The sequence below is a fragment of the Trichomonas vaginalis genome, chromosome III, assembly GCF_026262505.1.
Source record: "Trichomonas vaginalis G3 chromosome III, whole genome shotgun sequence".
In the NCBI taxonomy this organism is placed as follows: Eukaryota; Parabasalia; order Trichomonadida; family Trichomonadidae; genus Trichomonas; species Trichomonas vaginalis.
Window position 1 is genome coordinate 21,343,359 of NC_067205.1, and position 21,486 is coordinate 21,364,844.

The 21,486-nt window shown below is 29.6% G+C and overlaps 3 protein-coding genes and 2 pseudogenes across 5 annotated transcripts, besides 7 other annotated features; 1 reads left to right on the forward strand and 4 right to left on the reverse strand.

Moving 5' to 3' along the window:
* Positions 1-55: 55 nt before the first annotated feature.
* TVAGG3_0738420 (uncharacterized protein) lies at positions 56-1,003 on the reverse strand (the record flags this gene model as incomplete). The annotated part of the gene is made up of 1 exon (XM_001314783.1): positions 56-1,003. One exon carries the CDS (start codon positions 1,001-1,003, stop codon positions 56-58), a length of 948 nt encoding a protein of 315 aa, XP_001314818.1.
* A 1,015-nt stretch (positions 1,004-2,018) lies between these two features.
* Positions 2,019-3,057: a mobile genetic element.
* A 1,885-nt stretch (positions 3,058-4,942) lies between these two features.
* Positions 4,943-6,245: a mobile genetic element.
* Positions 5,023-6,149, reverse strand: TVAGG3_0738450 (annotated as a pseudogene). The gene has a single exon. A coding segment is annotated over exon 1 (1,127 nt).
* Positions 6,246-9,414: 3,169 nt separating the features above from the next.
* On the reverse strand, positions 9,415-11,550 carry TVAGG3_0738460 (uncharacterized protein; the record flags this gene model as incomplete). Its single annotated transcript, XM_001314785.1, has 1 exon — positions 9,415-11,550. The coding sequence occupies one exon, from the start codon at positions 11,548-11,550 to the stop codon at positions 9,415-9,417; it is 2,136 nt and encodes a 711-aa protein (XP_001314820.1).
* A 1,072-nt stretch (positions 11,551-12,622) lies between these two features.
* Positions 12,623-12,772: a mobile genetic element.
* A 332-nt stretch (positions 12,773-13,104) lies between these two features.
* Positions 13,105-13,364: a mobile genetic element.
* Positions 13,365-13,694: 330 nt separating this feature from the next.
* Positions 13,695-13,768: a mobile genetic element.
* A 591-nt stretch (positions 13,769-14,359) lies between these two features.
* Positions 14,360-15,662: a mobile genetic element.
* TVAGG3_0738510 lies at positions 14,456-15,582 on the forward strand (annotated as a pseudogene). Its single transcript has one exon. A coding segment is annotated over exon 1 (1,127 nt).
* A 374-nt stretch (positions 15,663-16,036) lies between the features above and the next one.
* TVAGG3_0738520 (immunoglobulins domain-containing protein) lies at positions 16,037-17,797 on the reverse strand (the record flags this gene model as incomplete). The annotated part of the gene is made up of 1 exon (XM_001314786.1): positions 16,037-17,797. The coding sequence occupies one exon, from the start codon at positions 17,795-17,797 to the stop codon at positions 16,037-16,039; it is 1,761 nt and encodes a 586-aa protein (XP_001314821.1).
* A 3,043-nt stretch (positions 17,798-20,840) lies between these two features.
* Positions 20,841-21,131: a mobile genetic element.
* The last annotated feature ends 355 nt before the right edge of the window (positions 21,132-21,486 follow it).

The following is a 21,486-nucleotide window of genomic DNA, read 5'->3' on the forward strand; positions in this document are numbered from 1 at the left end:
AAAAAATAACAAATAATAAGTAAAAATATATGAAAAGGATAATGAAAACTTGTGATTAATAATATTGCTTTGGTCGGATCTTGAAATTACGAACAAACTCAAAATCAACTTCTTTAGTTGATAATGGTTTAAGAATTATGAGTTCAACTTTATTTGATTTACTGCAATGATAATGAACATCACATCCAGAAATATATAATTTATGATCTCCGGTTTTAATTTCTTTGGGAATCTGAATTGTTGTAACCATGGTATTAATTGAAGAATCTGAAATAATTTTATCTAAACTGATATTGTATTTCCCATCAAATGATATATTGAGTGACTTCAAATGAGTGTTGTCTTGATGTTCATATTTAAAGCCGATCTTGAGTTGACTTCCTCGAATGAATTTATTATTAGTGAAGTTGTATAATATGAAAACTGGATCATTGTATTTGTATGAGAAGTTTCTTGTTATTTGATTTGATTGTTTATTTGTTTCATCAATTGCCCATATTTTTATAGTATGATTATTTCTTTCTTCGAAATCTGATGGGAATAGAACATCAATAGAAAGTGTTTGAGATTCAGTCGATGAAATAACAAGTTCATTTCCTGTTTTATTAGCTTCTCTTCCATCAAATTGATAGTAAATAGTGACATTTCCACTTCCATCTTCATCTTGATATTTTTCTTTAATATGAAATGTTTCATTATATGTCTTCTTGAACTCTTGATTATCTGGTGTTTCATCGATGTCGATTGTAGGACTGTTGAATTCAAATTTGAATGTTGATGAGTTTGGTTCACTATCAAGATACCCATCATTTGCAATCAATGAAATGTTATTATCTCCTTCTCGAAGATCATTTGGAACATTTAATGTTGCAGAAAATTCTTTATCTGATGATGTTACATCATTAACTCTCTTCAAAGTTTGATATTCATTGTTGTTAATGCTGTATTTGATTGTAACACTACTTGCACCATCTTTATCCTTAACTTTAAATTTGATTGTCATTTGAGAATCTCCGTTCTTTTTGAATGTATCAGGAGTGATTTCAATTATATCAATTTCTGGCTTTGAATTTGGTATAACCCTGAAATTATATGTTTTTGGATTTGATCTCTTTCCATTTTCTTCTTGAACCCAAATTTTGATAGTGTATGACCCTATTGATGGAATTGGAACTGTGAGATTAAATGGATGTTTTGCATTTGGATCATTGACTTTTATTGAATTATTTATGATTAAGTCTTGATTATCAATCTGATAACAGACATCTAATTTGCCTTCACCATCACGATCTGAAACGTTTCCTTTGATTTCGATATAACCATCTATGTCATTTGTCTATGATGACTTAGGCTCTGTTGTAACTTCAATTTCAGGTTCATTATACTTATAATTGAAAGATGATTTGTATATTGTTGAATTTTTGTTTGTTTCATCTGTTGCCCAAATAGAAATAATGTGATCGTTACGTTCTGATAGATCTGACGGAAATGGAATATTTTTATCAATTTGAATATTTTCTCTTGATGTAATTGGTAAATTATCTAGATTTTTGCGTTCATATCCATCAAACTGGTAATAAATGAAAACATGTCCACTTCCATCTTCATCTTTAACAGTTCCTTTGATATTAAATTGTTGACGATCATTCTTCTTGAATACTTGATTATTATTTGTTGTGATATCGAGATTTGGTGCATTATATGTGTAAATAAATGAAAGAGATTCAATTGACCTCGATATATCGTTTTTTTTCTACAAAAAGGGAAACTTTATTAATGCCTTCTGGTAAATTATTTGGTAGAGTGATTTCCATATTGAATGGATTAGAATATTTCCTGATTGGTACATCGAATGAATGAGATGTTGCTTGATCTTCATTGAAGTAATAATAGACTATAGCTGTTCCCCATCTACTATAATCCAACACCTTTCCTGATACTGTTACTGTCTGGCCACTGTTCTTTCTAATTTCTGTTGGATCTATTGATAATTGATAAAATGGTGAAGGCCAATTTAAGGGTGCACACGAGAGGATCATGTAAACTTCAGAATTTAGAACCTTATTTTTAGGCATTATCTTGGCTACCTATTTAGGCTTGAAAAGCAAAAAATATCAAAAAATACAACTTGACTCCATTATGACCCTTTCATGGAGGTAGTTTTTATCCGCTAGTATTTTCCCTTTGAATCTCTTTACAATTCGAAATCAAATTCAAAACTCAGTAGAAGAAAGGAAGAATCGACTTACTACGGTTGTAATACGAATAAATACATATATTTAATTATTTTTATTTACATAATAATTGTTTGAAGCTCATATTCCATCAAATTTTTAAATAAAAACATTAAAATGTTGAAAATGTTCATATATTTTAATAGGGTTTTAGCACTTTATTGAGGAATTACTACATACATAGTCGAACTGAACTTGATATTTTGAAATTTAAATTATTTATCAAAATTAAAATTTAACTTGAAATTTATAATTATTTAGTCATATTTTGCATAATTCTAAGTAGATTTTGTAAAAAATCAAGAAAGAAAAATTTTAACGTGCTTTATTTTTTCTTTTTTATAATAATACATATTATTATATAATTAACATATTCATAATGTTTCACCCTTTCAAAAATATAATCCTCCTCCTCTCAAATAAACGTACATACGGGTGGCCTCTTTTTTCAAAAAATTAAAATTTGAAATTTTGGGCTCAAATATTAGAGATTTTTTCAACCTTCAACGATATATGTTGTCTATATCAGACCTCCTTTCTTTTTGATACTTAACATTGTTCCTAAATCTTAGCCGTTAAGGCTGTTCTGAAAATATTTTTTTTTCGAAAAAATTCGAAAAAAATTCTTAAAATTCAAAAATCCCTTAATTCCTGAGGATTTTGGAAAAAAGTTTTTACATGAACATGTGTATATTATATGAAGTATATTGATAAGGTAAAAATCAAATTTTATTGCATATTCATCGAGAAAATAAACTAACGAATCCCTCAAAATTGAGAGGGTAATTCTCCTCCTCTCAAATAAACGTACATACGGGTGTACAATCACCAAAATTTAAATTGGATATATCTATCGTCTGATTTTCAATAGTATCATCAGAAGGAAAAACTCTATTTAAATAACTAGTGTAGCTCCCTCTGTAATCTTTTAAAGTATAATAAACTTCAACATAAGAACATGGTATATTTAATACTGTAAAGTTTATCATCAACTTTTCATTTGAACCTTGCGGAAATATGATTTTATTATATCCTGTAATTTCGATTTTGAAATCATTTTCAAGTAGATTTTTCTTATTGTTATTATAGTTGTAGTATAGTTTGAGTTCATTTTGACTGAAAATAGTTCGATTATTCCATTGAATTATTATCTCGATTATATCGTTTTCAGAGTTGATGTGACATGAGAAGTAATCTGTAGATGTCATATCAAATAATTCGCATTTATTGTCGTGTTTGATGGAAAAACCGAGATTTTTCTTTTCGATTGTAAACTTTGGATTTTTGATTGTAATTCGCTGTTCAATAGATACTGCTTGTGCATAATATTCTTTATTACTGACGTGGTAATGAAATGGCTTGTTTTCATCAAATATTATTTTGAAAAAACAGCCAGAAAGCTCCAATTGATCTGATTGACCACCTGCAATAGTAGAAGTCTGCGAGCCGACCGTAAATTTTGAAGTGAATTCAACATTCTGATTAAAAATAGTTAAGAAACGAATCAACGAAAGCATTAATTTCCAAATTTCAGATTTCACTTTTCAAGATCAGGTTTTTGACAATACATTCAAATCAAAATCTTGACAAAATTTTATGCTCAAAGATCTAATAATGTTATTTATTATATGTTTGAAAAATCACATTCAAAAAATTCTATGAGGTTTATTAAATTTTCTTCAAATGAAAAGAATGATTTTTTGAGAATTCTTTATCGCTCTCCGCTTTTTGCAACCTTAACTATACCAGAATATTAGATTTAAATGACCGTTTTTCATATTATTGCCATTCAAAAATTCAAATTAATTGAAAATTCTTCAAATTATAACTTTTCAATGGCTTTTGTTGAGAAAAGAATTTAAATTAAGGAGTGTTTGGTTACTTTTCACTTCCATACAATTCCAAAGTTTTGATGATGTTCTGTTTTATATAAAATTCTGAAGGAATTTGAAGCTTGTAACTTGACTTCTTTATTAAATTTATGTTATTGTATGCCTAAATTATTTATTATGAACAGAAATAACTTATTTTTTGATTAATTATCATTTTAGTATTGTTATCATATAAATTTCATTTTTTGATATACAAAAAGCTTATATATTTAAGTGATTTCATTAATAAATATAAAAACATCTGATATTAAAAAAATTAAGCTAAATCGAAATAAAATTAAAATTACAAATTTAGTTCCGCAGATAATGGATAATAAATAACAAATAATAAGAAAATATATATGAAGGAGATAATGAAAACTTGTGATTAATGGTATTGCTTAGGGCGGATCTTGAAATTACGAACAAACTCAAAATCAACTTCTTTAGTTGATAATGGTTTAACTGTGAGTTCAACTTTATTTGATTTACTGCAATGATCATAAACATCACATCCAGAAATATATAATGAATGTACTCCGGTTTTAATTTCTTTGGGAATACGAATATGAATTGTCAAATTTGTAGTAGATGAAGAAATAACCACTCTGATCAAGATCACTGACACTTCCACAAATATTAAATTCAATATCGTTCGGACATTTGTATATTGTTTGTCTATCATCAGTTGTTATAGAAATTGATGGTGTATTGTAATTGTATATGAATGCTAATATATGTATATCTGTTCCCATATTTTCATTATCAACAGCCCAAATAAAAATTGTATGAATACCTTCACTTAAATCTGATGGAATAGGAATGTTTTCATTGATATAGGGTGTCCAAAGGTGTGTTTAGCACAAACCTGAATACTGCGAATAGAAATAAACAAGTTACATATATATAAAGTTTATTTAAATATAATCACCATTGGATTCAATCACGCGTTCGCAGCGATCGATCCAGGCTTGAAAGACACGCTTTAAATCATCATGAGAAAATTGCTCAAATTGCTCTCTTACAAAATTTTCAAGATCATCTGGACTCGCGAATTCGCGTCCTTCAGCTCTCTTTTTTAGCGTGCCGAATAAATAAAAGTCAGAGGGTGCAATATCAGGTGAATAAATTGAGTTTGGAACAACTTTGACATTGTTTTCCACCAAGTAATTCATTACCTTATGACTTTTGTGAACTCTTGAATTATCAAAATGAATTGCAAACTTTTGTTTTTGTTGTTTGGATTTCTCAAACTCATCAGAATTGATAATTTGAGTAAGAACATTGTCAATTAGATACTGAGCATTCATCGTATTAGGTTTTTGAAGAATATCAATTGCGATGATGCCATTCACGCCCCAAAAAACCGACAACATCATCATTGGTGTGTCAATTTTTTTCTTCGGGAATGTTTGCGGATTTTCATCCTTCGGGATCCACATGATTTTGGCTTCTGTTGCATATTGAAACCAAGACTCGTCCCCTGTTACTAAAAAGCGAAACTTCTTGGATTGATACGCACCCAATATAGAGAGGAGCTCTTTCGAAGATTGGACTCTAGATTTTTTTTGAACTGAATTAAGGTTGTGCGGAACCCAACGTGTATACGCTAGTTTGTAGTTCAAATAATTGTGCAGATAATAACTGACTGTTGTACGTGGTATCTTTGTCATCTCCTCTATCCTTCTGAGTGATGCTCTTGGGTCTTCATCTAGCGCTTGAAGAATTGCTTTGATTTTTCTTTGATCCGGCGATTTTTTGTCAATTTTTATGATGGGCGCCTTTTTGTTCATGAAGTGATACATCCTAACATGATACGTTACAGTGGAATAGCTAGGAGCATCCATACCGAAGCATTTTACCAATATCTCGTAGATTTTTTACAGTCTTTGCATTTTTTTGCAAGAGCGAGGATGTTTTCTTTATGATTCATTAAAAAAATGAAAAAAATCCCGCCAAAATTTCCCGCGAAACCGCCTCTTGTCTCAAAATTCATTTTATATCCCGGCATGGCGCCAAAATACAACATACTCATCATATACATATATTCATATTTTTTATTATATATTTATAATCAGCATATATCTCCTTTAATAGTCTCATATAGAGCGCTGTGCTAAACGCACCTTTGGACACCCTATATTATAAAAAGATCTTGTTGTAATCGAGAATGATTGTAAAAGTTTTTCTTCACCATTAGAATCAACCTTGTATTTAACATAAACTGTTCCTGTTCCATCATCATCTTTGACAGTGCCTGTGACAGTGATAAATGTGTCAACATTCTTTGTGTATTTTGTATCATTTTGAATTGATATAGTAAGAATTGGAGTGTTGTGGTTATAAGTAAATTTATAAGTTTTATGTGCTGATTGCATTTGATAAGAATCACCTGCCCATATGCTGATATTATGCTCTCCTTGTTCAAATGTTGGAGGAATTCGAACTGTGAAATTAAATGGATATTTTGTGCTTTGATCATTGATTTCTATAGGAGATGATGTTATATTAGTTTCTGTTTCATTATCAAACTGGACGAAGAAAGAAATTTTGTCTTTTCCATCACGATCTGAAACTGTTCCTGAAAATGTAATATTGTCATCAGTATTTTTAGTATATGATGATTTAGGAGCTGTTGTAACTTCAATTTCAGGTTCATTATACTTATAATTGAAAGATAATATGTAGTTAGATGAATTTTTGTTTGTTTCATCTGTTGCCCAAATAGAAATATAGTGATTGCTACTTTCTGATAGATCTGATGGAAATGGAATATTTTTATCAATTGAAATATTTTCTCTTGATGTAATTGGTAAATTATCTAGAGTATTTCGTTCATATCCATCAAACTGGTAATAAATGAAAACATATCCACTTCCATCTTCATCTTTAACAGTTCCTTTGATATTAAATTGTTGACGATCATTCTTCTTGAATACTTGATTTTGTTTTGTTGTGATAGTAAGATTTGGTGGATTATATGTGTAATTAAATGAAAGAGATTCACTTAATCTAGATAAACCACGTTTTTGTACATAAAGATAAATGGTATAAGTATCTTCTTGTAAATTATCGGGTAAATCAATTGGTTGTGAGAACTTAGTTTTATAAGAAGTGATTTGAACTGGGAATGAACTATATAGTCCATAAGTTGTGTAATAATATATTGTGGCTGTTCCTTGTTGATTACTATCATCCAACACATATCCTGATATTGTAACTGAATGATCAATGTTCTTTCTAACTGTTGTGGGATTTATTGATAAATTATATAATGGTGAAATTTGATTAGAAATAATTGTAAATTCTAATGTATCAGAAACTGATTCGCCATTGTTTGTAGCCGATAATGTTAATACGTGATCACCAATGGATAAAGTAGATATATCAAACACAATGTATCTAAAAAAGAAAAGATCACCATGTCTAAAATTATTTATATCATTCATCTGCGAGTCTGAATCAAATTTATAGTATATATTCACTCTATAGTTATAACTTGGTATATTGTATACAGAATAATAAATTGTCAGCTTTTCATTTTGTCTATATTGAATATTATTTGAATTGAAAATTCTAATTCTAAAATCATCATCTGCAAGTAGATTTTTCTGATTGTTGTTATAGTTGTAGTATAGTTTGATTTCGTTTTGACTTAATATTGTTCGATTATTCCATTGAATTAAAATTTCGAGTAGATTTTTCTCAGAATTGATATGATATGAGAAGTAATCTGTAGATGTCATGTCAAAGGACTCGCGTTTATTGTCATACATGATGAAAAAGCCTTCTTTATTTTGTTCGATTGTAAAATCTGGATTTTTAATTGTGATTCTTTGCTCAATTGATACTGTTTGCGTATGATATTCTTGATTGTGAACTCGATAATGAAATGGTTTGTTATCATCAAAAATTATTTGAAAATAACACCCTGCAAGCTCCAAATGATCTGATAGAGCTTCTGGAATAGTAGCAGTCTGTGACCCAACTGTAAATTTCGATGAATATTCAATACTCTTATTAAAATCTGTTAATAAACGAATAAAGGTTAGCATATTTTAAATAGAGCGTCACTTTTTTTATTTGAGTATTTGACAAATTTGACAATTTTCATAATTCAAGATTTTGACAAAATTTATGTTATCAGATTAAATAATTATATAATTTGATAGGCGATTTGGAAAACTCATACGACGATCAAATTCTGTGAGCTCTATTGAATTAAAAATTCAATTCACAAATCTGATTTTTGTAGTTTTATTTGCAAATAAATACTAATGTACAAGCATGATGTCGTGACGATATATTTTTATATTTGGTCAGGACTTGACAAATCAAAATTAAGTCATAAAAAACATAAATATAGGATGCTGATTTATTGCATATTGATAATCCTGAAAAACATAAGTTAAGCTGTGTTTGTTCCATCGGCACTGCACACCGATAAAATTCTCCGAAATATTAGATTCAATCATGAAAATATCAATTAAATATTTGATTCATGTTATTGTGCTTGATACGACAGATCGATAATTCTTTAGGAATATGGGGTATAAAATCAAAATAGTAAAATAGATTAAAATAAATTAATCCATAACTTCTTTATTATGATTAATATGATAAAAACAATCATCTCATAAAACATTTTAAGCAAATACTATAAATATTAATACATATTTTTAGATATTTCAAGAATATGTCATCAAAAATATGTTTGATTTAATAGTTATAAATAAAATCCCCACAAAATAAGCAAAAAGCTAGGAAGAATAGAGGTTTATGGCTTTGCTTGATTATATTAATTGAAATATTAATCTGTCTAAATTAAACGTCTGTTTTTATGAGTAATATAGAAGAACAACTGCATAATGTTAATTGTTTTACCTGAGTTTGCAATTAAAAGGATAAACTTGGAAAAATTCTCGTATTTTCCCCCTTCTTTCCAACTTTTTTGTTTGAATTTGTTTCGACAATTGATTTTAACTAAGGTAATGATATTTGAAATAGAATAATTATTTAATGATTTCTAAATTGATTTAAGAATCATGAAGATCTATTTAAAATAAGAAGAATATCCCATTAAACATCATTGTTGTAACTTTCAAGCTGATTGAAATTCGTCATATATAAAAATATGGCGTATAATTTTGAATTTTTGAAATTTCTTGTAATAATCCACAATTGCTTGGAAGAAATAATAATACTGGGCATAACAACTTGCAGATATATTAATGAATCTTTGATATTTTTAAAATTTGTCATTAGATATGAAATTAAACAATATAAACAATAATTTAAATTGTTTGACATCAGTATATGCTTTTCATGATACTGTTTTGATTCTTACTTTCTCTGAAATCCGCTGGAAAATCAATAATTAATGTAAATGGTTGATATCCAGTTGATGAAATAACAAGTGTATTGGTTGTTTTATTAATTTCTCTTCCATCAAATTGATAGTAAATTGTGATTTCTCCACTTCCATCTTCATCTTGATAATTTCCTTCAATATAAAATGCTTTATTATATGTCTTCTTGAACTCTTGATTATCTGGTGTTGCAATTGTAACAATAGGTGAATGATATAAATAAGTAAAATTCAATTGAACTTCATTTGATTTCTTGTCACTTTCATCAATTGCATAAACAACAATTTTGTGTTCACCTTCTAAAATTGTTCGATCAAGATTAATATTAAAACTGAATGGTGTTGGTTGGATTGTAATGGAATAATTAGTTGAAATTTGCATTTGAGATGAATCATCAAATCTGTAGTAGATGGAGAAATAACCACTTTGATCAAGATCAATGACACTACCACAAATATTAAATACAATATCATTTGGACCTTTGTATATTGTTTGTCTTTCATTTGTTGTTATAGATATTGATGGTGCATTGTAATTGTATTTGAATGTAAATGATTGTTGTTCTGTTTTCTTTTCTTCGTCATCAATAGCCCAAATGAAAATTGTGTGTGTTCCTTTACTTAAATCTGAAGGAATATTAATATTTTTATTGATATTATAAAAAGATCTTGTTGTAATTGGGAATGATTGTAAAAGTTTTTCTTCACCTTTAGAATCAATCTTGTATTTAACATAAACTGTTCCTGTTTCATCATCATCTTTGACACTGCCTGTGATAGTGATAAATGTGTCAACATTCTTTATGTATTTTGTATCATTCTGATTTGTTATAGTAAGAATTGGAGTGTTGTGGTAATAATTAAATGAAAAACTTATATTTGATTGTTTTTGATAAGAATCAACTGCCATAATAGAAATATTGTGTTGAGTTACTGAAAATAATGAAGGAATTTGAACTGTGAAATTGAATGGATAATTAGTATCTTGATTTGTGACAATGATTTGTGACTTTTTGATTGATTCACCATTGTCAAACTTGTAGAAAATATCAATGATATCATTACCATCACGATCTGAAACTGTTCCGACAATTTTGATGATGTCATCTGTATTCTTAATGTATGATGATTTAGGAGTTGTTGTTATTTTGATTGCAGGATTGTTGTAAAAATATGAGAATGTTTTGAAATATTGACTTGAGGATTTGTTTTTCTCATCTGTTGCCCAGATTGTTATTTGTTGATTGCTGCTTTCTGGAAAATTTGGTGGAAAATCAACATTAAAATCAAATGGATATGCGTTTGGATCTGTACTTTTAATTTCATATTGAGATAGAGTGACAATTTCTTTCCCATCAAATTGATACTTAAGTGTAACAGTTCCACTTCCATCTATGTCACCTAAAGAACCTTTGATACGAATTCTTTGTCCATCGTTTTTGGAGAAAACTTGACCATCCTGCATATCCATATTAAGAGATGGATTGTTAAAGTTAAAAAGGAAATTCTTTGATTTTGGATCACTATCAAGATATCCATCATTTGCAATTAATGAAATAGAGGTGGATCCTTCAGGAAGATCATTTGGGATATTTATTGTTGCAGAAAATTGTTTATCTGATGATGTTACATCATTTACTGTTGTCAAAGTTTGATATCCTCTGTTTTTAATGTTGTATTTGATTGTAACACTGTTTGCACCATCAACATCTTTAACTTTACCTGTGATTGTCATTTGTGAATTTCCATTCTTTGTGAATGTATTAGGAGTAAATTCAAATGAAACAATCTCTGGTTTTGAATTTGGCTTTGATACTGTGAATAGAAATTCATTTGAACATTCAGTTCCTTCACAAATTCTCAAATATAATGTGTGTGAACTTTTGCTTTGATCTGTGATATCAAATCTTTGATTTTCATATCTTTTAACTCCTTCAAAATTGGGATTAAAATAAACCGTATCAAAAGTTTTATAATCTTGTGCATCTATTTTCCATTGTAATGTTTTAGGGGTTGAAGAGAATCCTAAATCAGCACTAAATGTAGCAAGTATGTAATTTTGATTTGAGTAATCCATATACATATCTTTGATTACAGAGTCAAGCTGAAGTAACTTCTTTTATATTTTATTGTATTCTATTTTTAAACATGTTTTATTCATTATTTTTCTATATTTCCATCCAATAACTATTTCATATTTAACTAGTTGAGAATCAGAACTTGAAGTACAAGAAAAGGAATCTGCTAATGATAAGTCGAAATGTTTTTTCTGATTTTTATGAGAAATTGTCAATCCATGAGAATTATAATTTAGATTAACACTGGAATTGTATCGAAAGTTAAGGTAAATGTGCAGCTCAAGAGAAAATTGTACTTGAAATGCATTATGATTGAATATTTTGTAATATAGCGAATTTATTTCGTCATGCATTTCAATTTCGCAATTGTTGATTGTTAAGTGATCGATTTCATTGTTGTAGATAGTATAGTTTTGCGAGTCAATATGAATTATTGATAAATAATTTAAATACTTTAAATCAGAAAGTGCTCGGAAGAAACTCAACATTCAATTCGTTGGCCGTACGTGATCCAATTGTTGGCTCCAAAATTATTACAATAAGATATACACATTTACGATAATTCAAATATCCAATTAATAGTTCACAGATAGGAGATTTTTAAAATTTCGCATTTATAAGTTTATGTTTTCTTCAATTTTTTTTGAAAAAAATAAGCATGTCGCAATTGCCACAAGGTGGTCTATTTTTGAAGAAATATTGCCTACGTGGGAAATAGTGTAAAGTATTGAATTCAGAGGAAAATTACAAAAATACTCATTTTGAAGGAATTTCGGTCATAAAACATGATTTTATTATATGAACATTTACATGGCTTGATGCGTATGTTCTAAATCTTTAATTAAATCACATAATTCATCTACATTTTATAATTTTATAATTTGATTTCTCTTCAAATCTGCTTTCAGATTGAACTTCTAGGCTCAAATTTCGCGGAAAATTTTCCAAAAGTATTGCCCAAACCGACGTGCTTAGAAAAAATAAATGTTATAGTTTTGGAAAGACTTTCCGATCGTTTTTAGTAGGGCTGTACAAAATCGAGAAAAACATTGCCGTGCGGTAATATAGGGTCAGAAAAATCGCGCCTCGGCGGCTCCGCCGCCTCGGCACTATTAAGTGCGCATTATATTTAATATGTCCTTCTTTTTTTTCTTTTTTTTTCTTCTTCTTTTCCTTTCCTTCTTCCTCTCCTTCCTCTTCTTTTCTTCTCCTTCTCTTTTTACAACAACGTCGAAGATCTTCGAATTTGATTGTTGGAAAAGCATCTATTTCAGATAAAGGATGCCTTTCTCACAGTCAACATACGAGGGTCCTGGCTGAAACGTTCTCAAAAAGCCTGAGATGGTAATTCTCTGATCACTCATAGCTGGGCAGGTAGTCATTGCTGACAATACCTGTCTTTATGCATGCACGCTTTCATGTATATGGGTTTACACTATCAATTCGCAAAGTTGTTCCGAATTCTTCCAAAATGGAAGGACCCGAAACAACTTTGCTTGTTAACGATACAGACGCATTACTTTGCATTGATACTGTGCTGAGTTGTGTAGAAAGTTTGATTAGAGTTGTTTTGTTCTGGTATCTCTCATCTTCTGATGAGAGAAATCAAAGCAACACAACTCTAATGAGTTTGTTTTCACTCATTTGTATGTAGGTTTTTAGTTCGATTGGAGCTGCTTCATAATGAGATCTCTCATCAATTGATGAGGGAGATCATAACAAAGCAGCTCTAATGTATATGCTCGTATTAACCGGATTATAATGCGTTGTAACGTCAGCTTGTAGTTCGTTTGGGGCCACTTCACATTGAGATGAGAAGAAATGATTAAAGGACTCTGACAGGCTTTGGCCGTTGATGTTGTAATCGCATTACTTGGAACTAGCTGGATGCTAAGCTGTGTAGAATGTTCGATTAGAGCTGTTTTGATATGATTTTTCTCATCATAAGATTGGAGGAATCATAGCAAAGCAACTCTAATGGGTTTACCATCATCTACTTGTATGTAGATGTTTGGGAAATTGTCTTGTTAATCGATTTTCGAGATGACTTTCAAATGCCATAATCAAATGACAAACAAGTCTAAGATTTCTCGACAATACATCAAATCATGATGTTTGTAAGTGCGATGAGATTAGAGTTTTTGAAGGAATGACAAGAGAAGTAGGGAATCTCGGCATTCGCCGAGCAAATTAAAAATTAACGTATGGATTAAATTTTAAGAGGAATTCAATTTTAATTACGGGTTGTTCAAATATTGATTAATATAAATTTATTAATAAGAATAAACAATTTTTGTTTTTGAATTTATTCAATTTATAGCTTTACATATAGTTTCAAAATTGTACAACTATGATTATTTCAACAAAAAATATCTTACTTTTTCACTTCACTTTCACCCTCACTTTTTCCGTAATTCAAATTTCAACATTATGTATTTTAATTCCTTATAGTATTTTTAACATAATTAATCAAATAATAATTGGAAGTTCTGAACTCACTTTTTCCGTAATTCAAAATCAAAAATATGAATAATATATCTATTTATTATATACTAATGCTATTTTCAACTAGAAGTGAGGTACGGTAATCTTACGGATTCCCTAACTCAATTTTACGGAAAAAGTGCAATAAACTACTCAATTTTACGGAAAAAGTGCAGTAAACTACTCAATTTACGGAAAAAGTGTCGTAAACTATTGATGTGGCGGTAAAATCACGGTAATTCACGGAAAGCTATATGCGAAAATTTGAAATTATACAAAATCGAGCGAAACACTTTTAAATAGGTTGTTCTCGTATTTAAAATATAGGGTGTCCAAAGGTGCGTTTAGCACAGCGCTCTATATGAGACTATTAAAGGAGATATATGCTGATTATAAATATATAATAAAAAATATGAATATATGTATATGATGAGTATGTTGTATTTTGGCGCCATGCCGGGATATAAAATGAATTTTGAGACAAGAGGCGGTTTCGCGGGAAATTTTGGCGGGATTTTTTTCATTTTTTTAATAAATCATAAAGAAAACATCCTCGCTCTTGCAAAAAAATGCAAAGACTGTAAAAAATCTACGAGATATTGGTAAAATGCTTCGGTATGGATGCTCCTAGCTATTCCACTGTAACGTATCATGTTAGGATGTATCACTTCATGAACAAAAAGGCGCCCATCATAAAAATTGACAAAAAATCGCCGGATCAAAGAAAAATCAAAGCAATTCTTCAAGCGCTAGATGAAGACCCAAGAGCATCACTCAGAAGGATAGAGGAGATGACAAAGATACCACGTACAACAGTCAGTTATTATCTGCACAATTATTTGAACTACAAACTAGCGTATACACGTTGGGTTCCGCACAACCTTAATTCAGTTCAAAAAAAATCTAGAGTCCAATCTTCGAAAGAGCTCCTCTCTATATTGGGTGCGTATCAATCCAAGAAGTTTCGCTTTTTAGTAACAGGGGACGAGTCTTGGTTTCAATATGCAACAGAAGCCAAAATCATGTGGATCCCGAAGGATGAAAATCCGCAAACATTCCCGAAGAAAAAAATTGACACACCAATGATGATGTTGTCGGTTTTTTGGGGCGTGAATGGCATCATCGCAATTGATATTCTTCAAAAACCTAATACGATGAATGCTCAGTATCTAATTGACAATGTTCTTACTCAAATTATCAATTCTGATGAGTTTGAGAAATCCAAACAACAAAAACAAAAGTTTGCAATTCATTTTGATAATTCAAGAGTTCACAAAAGTCATAAGGTAATGAATTACTTGGTGGAAAACAATGTCAAAGTTGTTCCAAACTCAATTTATTCACCTGATATTGCACCCTCTGACTTTTATTTATTCGGCACGCTAAAAAAGAGAGCTGAAGGACGCGAATTCGCGAGTCCAGATGATCTTGAAAATTTTGTAAGAGAGCAATTTGAGCAATTTTCTCATGATGATTTAAAGCGTGTCTTTCAAGCCTGGATCGATCGCTGCGAACGCGTGATTGAATCCAATGGTGATTATATTTAAATAAACTTTATATATATGTAACTTGTTTATTTCTATTCGCAGTATTCAGGTTTGTGCTAAACACACCTTTGGACACCCTATACTATTCCCAGATTTATTGTCGTCAGAATATTTCCAAATTTTTGCCGATTTACAAAAAATGATTTACAAAGCATATTTTTAATCTAAAAAATTCCTAAAAAAAGGAACCGGTGTGCGGAAACCTCGGTAAGTTACCGCGGTTCCCGTTGGGACTGCCATAGTTTTTAGTGACGCCAAAGCTTTCAAAAATTTAAAATTAATTGATGTCACGATGTAAACCACTCAATATTGAGAAGTTTACGTCGTGACGTAATGATGACTCCAACCACACCCCAACCCATCAGAAATTACTAAATTTTCCTTAAATTATTATTTTAATCCTTATATGAGGATTTTTATTTATTTATTATTATTTTTTAGAAAACATTCTACACTAAAATGATTTTTTAGATTGCAACATCGGAATAAGGGATAAAATAGGTGTTGAATAACATCTTTTGGCTTTATTCCGCATTATCAATTTCTCAGTTATATAAAGAAATGTGAATCTCATTTGTTGGTGATTTGATTCTTTCCCATCATCGTCAACAGCATAAATATCAAGTGAATGAGTTCCAGTTTCAATGACTTTTGTAAAATTAAACTTATCATAAAATTCAGCTGAAACAGAATCTCTCAAAGTCACAGATCCAAAATTTACAGGTGGTTCTTCATCTAAAATGTATTTTATAGTAATCGTTCCTTGTCCATCAGCATCTCGTACAATTCCTCTGAGAAAGAAATTACTGATCATATCTCCTATTAATGTTTGTTTAGTTTTTGATTGGATTTCTAAAACAGGAGAATTGAATTCATAATTAAATCGGCTTGTGTAGTTCTCTGATTTCTTACCACTCTCATCTTCTGCAATGATGAAAAAAGTATGTGAAGATTCATTCAGATTTGCTGGAAACTTTAATTTAAACGAAAAATTGTGCTCACTGATATTTTTAATCTCTATTTTCTGACTATCAATTAACAAATCATCAATGAAGCATGAAATATTAACAATTCCTTCTCCATCCATATCAACAACAGTTCCTTCAACATCAAATGTATTAGAAACCTTTCGTTTATATATTGAATCTCCAAATTTTGTCATTGTTAGATTAGGAAAGCTGTATAGAAATTCAACGACTTTGAATTCGATTTTGTCTGAAATGCTGCAATGACCATGAACATCACATCCATACAAATAAATATTATATTTTCCGAATGCAATTTCATTTGGAATATTAATTCTTTTAGAAACTTTTTCAGGGATATTTTCAGTGATATCTGAAATATTAATAATTAAACTCATGCTCTGATTGCCATCAAATGATATATTAAGTGACTTTAAAGCAGTATTGTCTGGATGTTCATATGTAAAGTTGATGTCAAGTGGACTTCCTCGCATGAATTTATTCTCAGTAAAGTTGTATAATTTGAAAACTGGATCATTGTATACATATGAGAAATTTCTTGTGATTATTTCTGATGTTTTATTTAAATAATCATTTGCCCATATTTTTATAGCATGATTATTACTCTCATTGAAATCAGATGGAATGTGAGCTGTGAAATTAAATTCATAATTTTCTGTTGAGTTTGTGACTGTGATTGATGTAATATTAATTTTTGTTTCATTGTCAAACATGTAGTAGATATCAATTCGGCCTTTACCATTAAGGTTTGAAACAGTTCCATTAATTGTGATGTTGTCATCTGTATTCTTCGTATATGAATTTTTTATATCGTTTGTAATATTAATTATAGGATTGTTGAAAGTATAAGAGAAGTTTAAACGTGCAGTTGCTGAACTTTTGCCTGTTTCATCTGTTGCCCAAACTTTGATAGTGTGACTGTTACTTTCTGATAAATCTGATGGAAAAGTAATATTTATATCAAATGTTTCGCTGGCTGTTTGATCTAAAGTAATGTTTATTATATTATTAATTTCTCCCTCATCAATTTGGTAGTAAATTCTAATTGTACCATCTTTGTCTTCATCAGTAATAGTTCCTTCGAGGTTAAATGAACGACCATCATTCTTCTTGAATTCCTGATTGTTTGGAGTTGTGATAGTAATATCAGGAGAGTTATATGAATAAATGAATGTGAGAACGCTTTCATTTGATTTCTTAAGATTTTCATCATAACAATAAATTGTCATTTTGTGAATTCCTTCATTCAAGTTTGTTGGAATTTCGATGTTTTTATTGAATTCATGAGATGATGTATCATCTATGCTTATTGTTTTTAGAAGTCGTTCTAAACCATTGTCATCAATAATGTAATTTATTGTAACTGTTCCACTTCCATCAAGATCAGTGACATTTCCTTTGATTTCAATTTGATTATTTATTCCTTTTCGAATTTGTTGATTGTTTTCTGTTGTTATAGAAATTGATGGTGTATTGTAATTGAAATCAAATTGGAAATGAAAATGATCTGATTGTTTTTGATTAGAATCAACAGCCCAAATATAAATTATATGTGTTCCTTCTTTTAATGATGATGGAATTTTAACTGTGAAATCAAATTCATAAGTTACATCAATATCATTAACTGACCGTGATATCTCCTTAGTTGGTGTTTCATTGTCAAATTGACAGTAAATATCAATTTGATCTTCGCCATCACGATCTGAAACAGTTCCAGTAACTATGATATTTTCATCTGTATTCTTTGTGTATGATGACTTAGGAGCTGTTGTGATACTGATAATTGGTGGATTATAAATGTATTCGAATGAAAGATTATATGTTTTGCTATTAAAACCATCTTTTAATAAATAAATATGAATTGTGTGATTGTTCTCTGGTAAATCATTTGGAAAAGTGATTGGTTTATTGAAAGTTTCATCATTTGAATCGACTTGAACTTCGTATTGATTTTGAGTGTTATTATCTTCGTTGAAGTAATATTTAATGAGAGCTGTTGATTCTCCATTTGGATAACTTGCAATTCCTGATAATGTCAATGTCTGACCACTGTTCTTTATAATTTTTGTTGGATTTAAACCTAAATTAGATAGAGTAAGTTTATTTGAATATCCAACTGCAAATTCTAAAGAAGTTGTATTAGTAAATTTATTATCACTCTCAGCTCGTACAGTTAATATGTGATCACCATAATCTAAATCGGAAATAACAATTGATTCACTTGAATCAAATGGATCACGATATACATTAGGATTTTTTGTTTTTTTAATACTGAATCAATATAAAATTTTATCTCCACAGAATTACCTGGAGGATTATATACAGCATAATAAACAACCCAAACATTGTTTTTATCTGGAAACATTTTCTGAGTTGATCCTGTAAGTTCAATTCTAAATTCATCATTTGCAAGTAGATTTTTCTTATTGTTTTCATATTTGTAGTTATGATTTAATTTGATTTCGTTTTCTTTTCTTTCAGAAAAATTATCTTTTGAATTTTCAAAATATTCATCCATATTACGAGTATTATTGTGAAATATCGATTTAGATTCACTTAATAATGTAATATTAGACATTTTCGTTTACGTAATTCGTTCATTTTTCTTGAGTTCGGAAGTATTTTTACCAAAACGATAAGATATAGCATTGATATGTAGCAATATATATTTATGTTGTTTTGTTTATGTAGAAATAACAAGATAAATAAGATTGCGTCAAATTATTTAGATAAAATTTAAAATTTTTAGTTTCTGGCGTTTGATATTCGTTTATTGTTGTAGTTTTATTAGTATTATTCATCATAAATTGCAGTAATATTGATGAAATTTGATTTTATTCCTTCAAATTAATGAAGGACTCCCCATCAAATTTACCATTAAAAAATTGGATAAAAGAACTTGTTATTTCCATAGAATTTTTGTTTGTCTGAAGTAATAATTTCCATTATTATATTCCTATGCGAGAACAGAAATCTTGTAACTCAATTTCAATAATTTAAAGCAATTATTTTATTATTATTTAATATCTGGTTTATAATATGATAGAAATTTATAATTATAGCATAGTTATGACAACAATTGTTTATTGTTAGCTTTAAGTGGAAAGTGTATCTTTATAAATCAGAATAATAAGCTAATGTTAATGCATAAATTGTTTTAGGAATCGAAAGGATGTTGATGCGTTTGTTGTCTTTCAGACTGTTAGGAATAACAAAAAATGTTAGTGATTGATGTGATGATGTTTTATTATCATCATCAACAACATAAAGATAAATTGAATGAAATCCACATGAAATAGAATCAATTCCAATTGATTCGGTGAATGGACGTTGATTACGATCATAAATTTGAAATGTCGTTAAATCATTAAATGTTTCTTCATCAAGTTTGTATTTGACTGTGAATGTTCCTCGCTCATCTGAATCTTGAACAAAACCATCAACATAAATCTTCTTATTCACATCTTTGATGAATGTTTGATTATTTCTCGTTGTTATTTGTTTGCGATAATAGACGACAGATCGCGAAAAATCATAGATTTTAATTTATTTACCGAAAAAACAGCTCAAAATACAACTGCAGTTCTTAAAAGAGCATTAAGTACTCTACCTCAACCACCATACGCTATTTGGACTGATAACGGCCTTGAAAATAAAAGCTCATTTCATCAACTTTTGGTTGAACGTGGAATTGAGCATATTTTCATTCAACCGGGCAATCCACAGGCAAATGGTAAGATTGAGAGATGGTGGCCATACGTGGAAAGAAACTGCAAGTCAGAATCAGATCTTCCACGGGTTATCAGATTTTACAATAATATGCCCCATTCTTCTTTGCCTGTGAATCCTGAAACGAACGTTTGCTTTACGCCGAATGAATTCGAGGCCAGTGAAATTGATGATCACTGGTATCGAAATCCAGAACAAGAACCATTCTGGATAGTCGACGGTCAATTAAAAAACCTTAAGGAAAGCATTGACGAGTTCAGAAAATGAAAATCTCGAGCAAGTTCAATAAATTTTCAACAAATTCTCAAATCATTACGAATAAACACTTAATATTATCGTATTTACATCTTTTTAATACAACTATTTACTTACTGATGATTCATTGCAAATCGTAGATTTGGATGATAAGTTATCTAACAAAAGTTTCCGAGCTTACCGTTTAAAACAATAGTCTACATCATATCTACGAATACCTCGTTACTCCGAGGTTCAGGTTAGTAAAAATCAATCTAAAAATATTTTTTATGTACGTTAATGTAATCTGAGAGTGAGAGGCATATAGGCATACTATATACCTCTCACCCTTCAATTCCTACCAGAAAGTTCGAAAACTTGGTCGCAATTGCATCTGATTGCGACCAAGTTTTCGAACTTTCTCGAGGGAATAGGAGCCTACAAAGCACTGATTATGTATTAGTGCCTGGTAGGCTCCTATTCACTTTCTAAATGGGAGAAACTTTGCTTTCATAAGATAACATACGAACAAAGTTTCTCCCATTTAGAGTTTGAATTGAAGGGTGCGAGGTATATAGGCATACTATATATCTCACCCTTCAATTCCTATGAAAACAGTTCTAAAATAAAAATAAAAAACAAACTTAAATTAACTATTAAATTTTTTATATTTTAATTTCATATTTTTAATAAAATTCCTTATATATTATAATTATTATATTAAAAACCCTTTCGAATTTTGGCGCGAAAATAAGAGTAGGTGTCACTTTTTGTCACTTTTCTAGTGACCCTTTTCGGTACGGAACAAAAAATGTGAATTCATGTTCATTTGTAATTGTAACATCTTCAATATTATGTCGAGAACTGTTGTCGATGACATAGAAGAAGTAAATATGTTCTGCATTGTTTTCGTTTGTGAATGTTCCTGAGACTGTGATATTTATATCAATTTTGT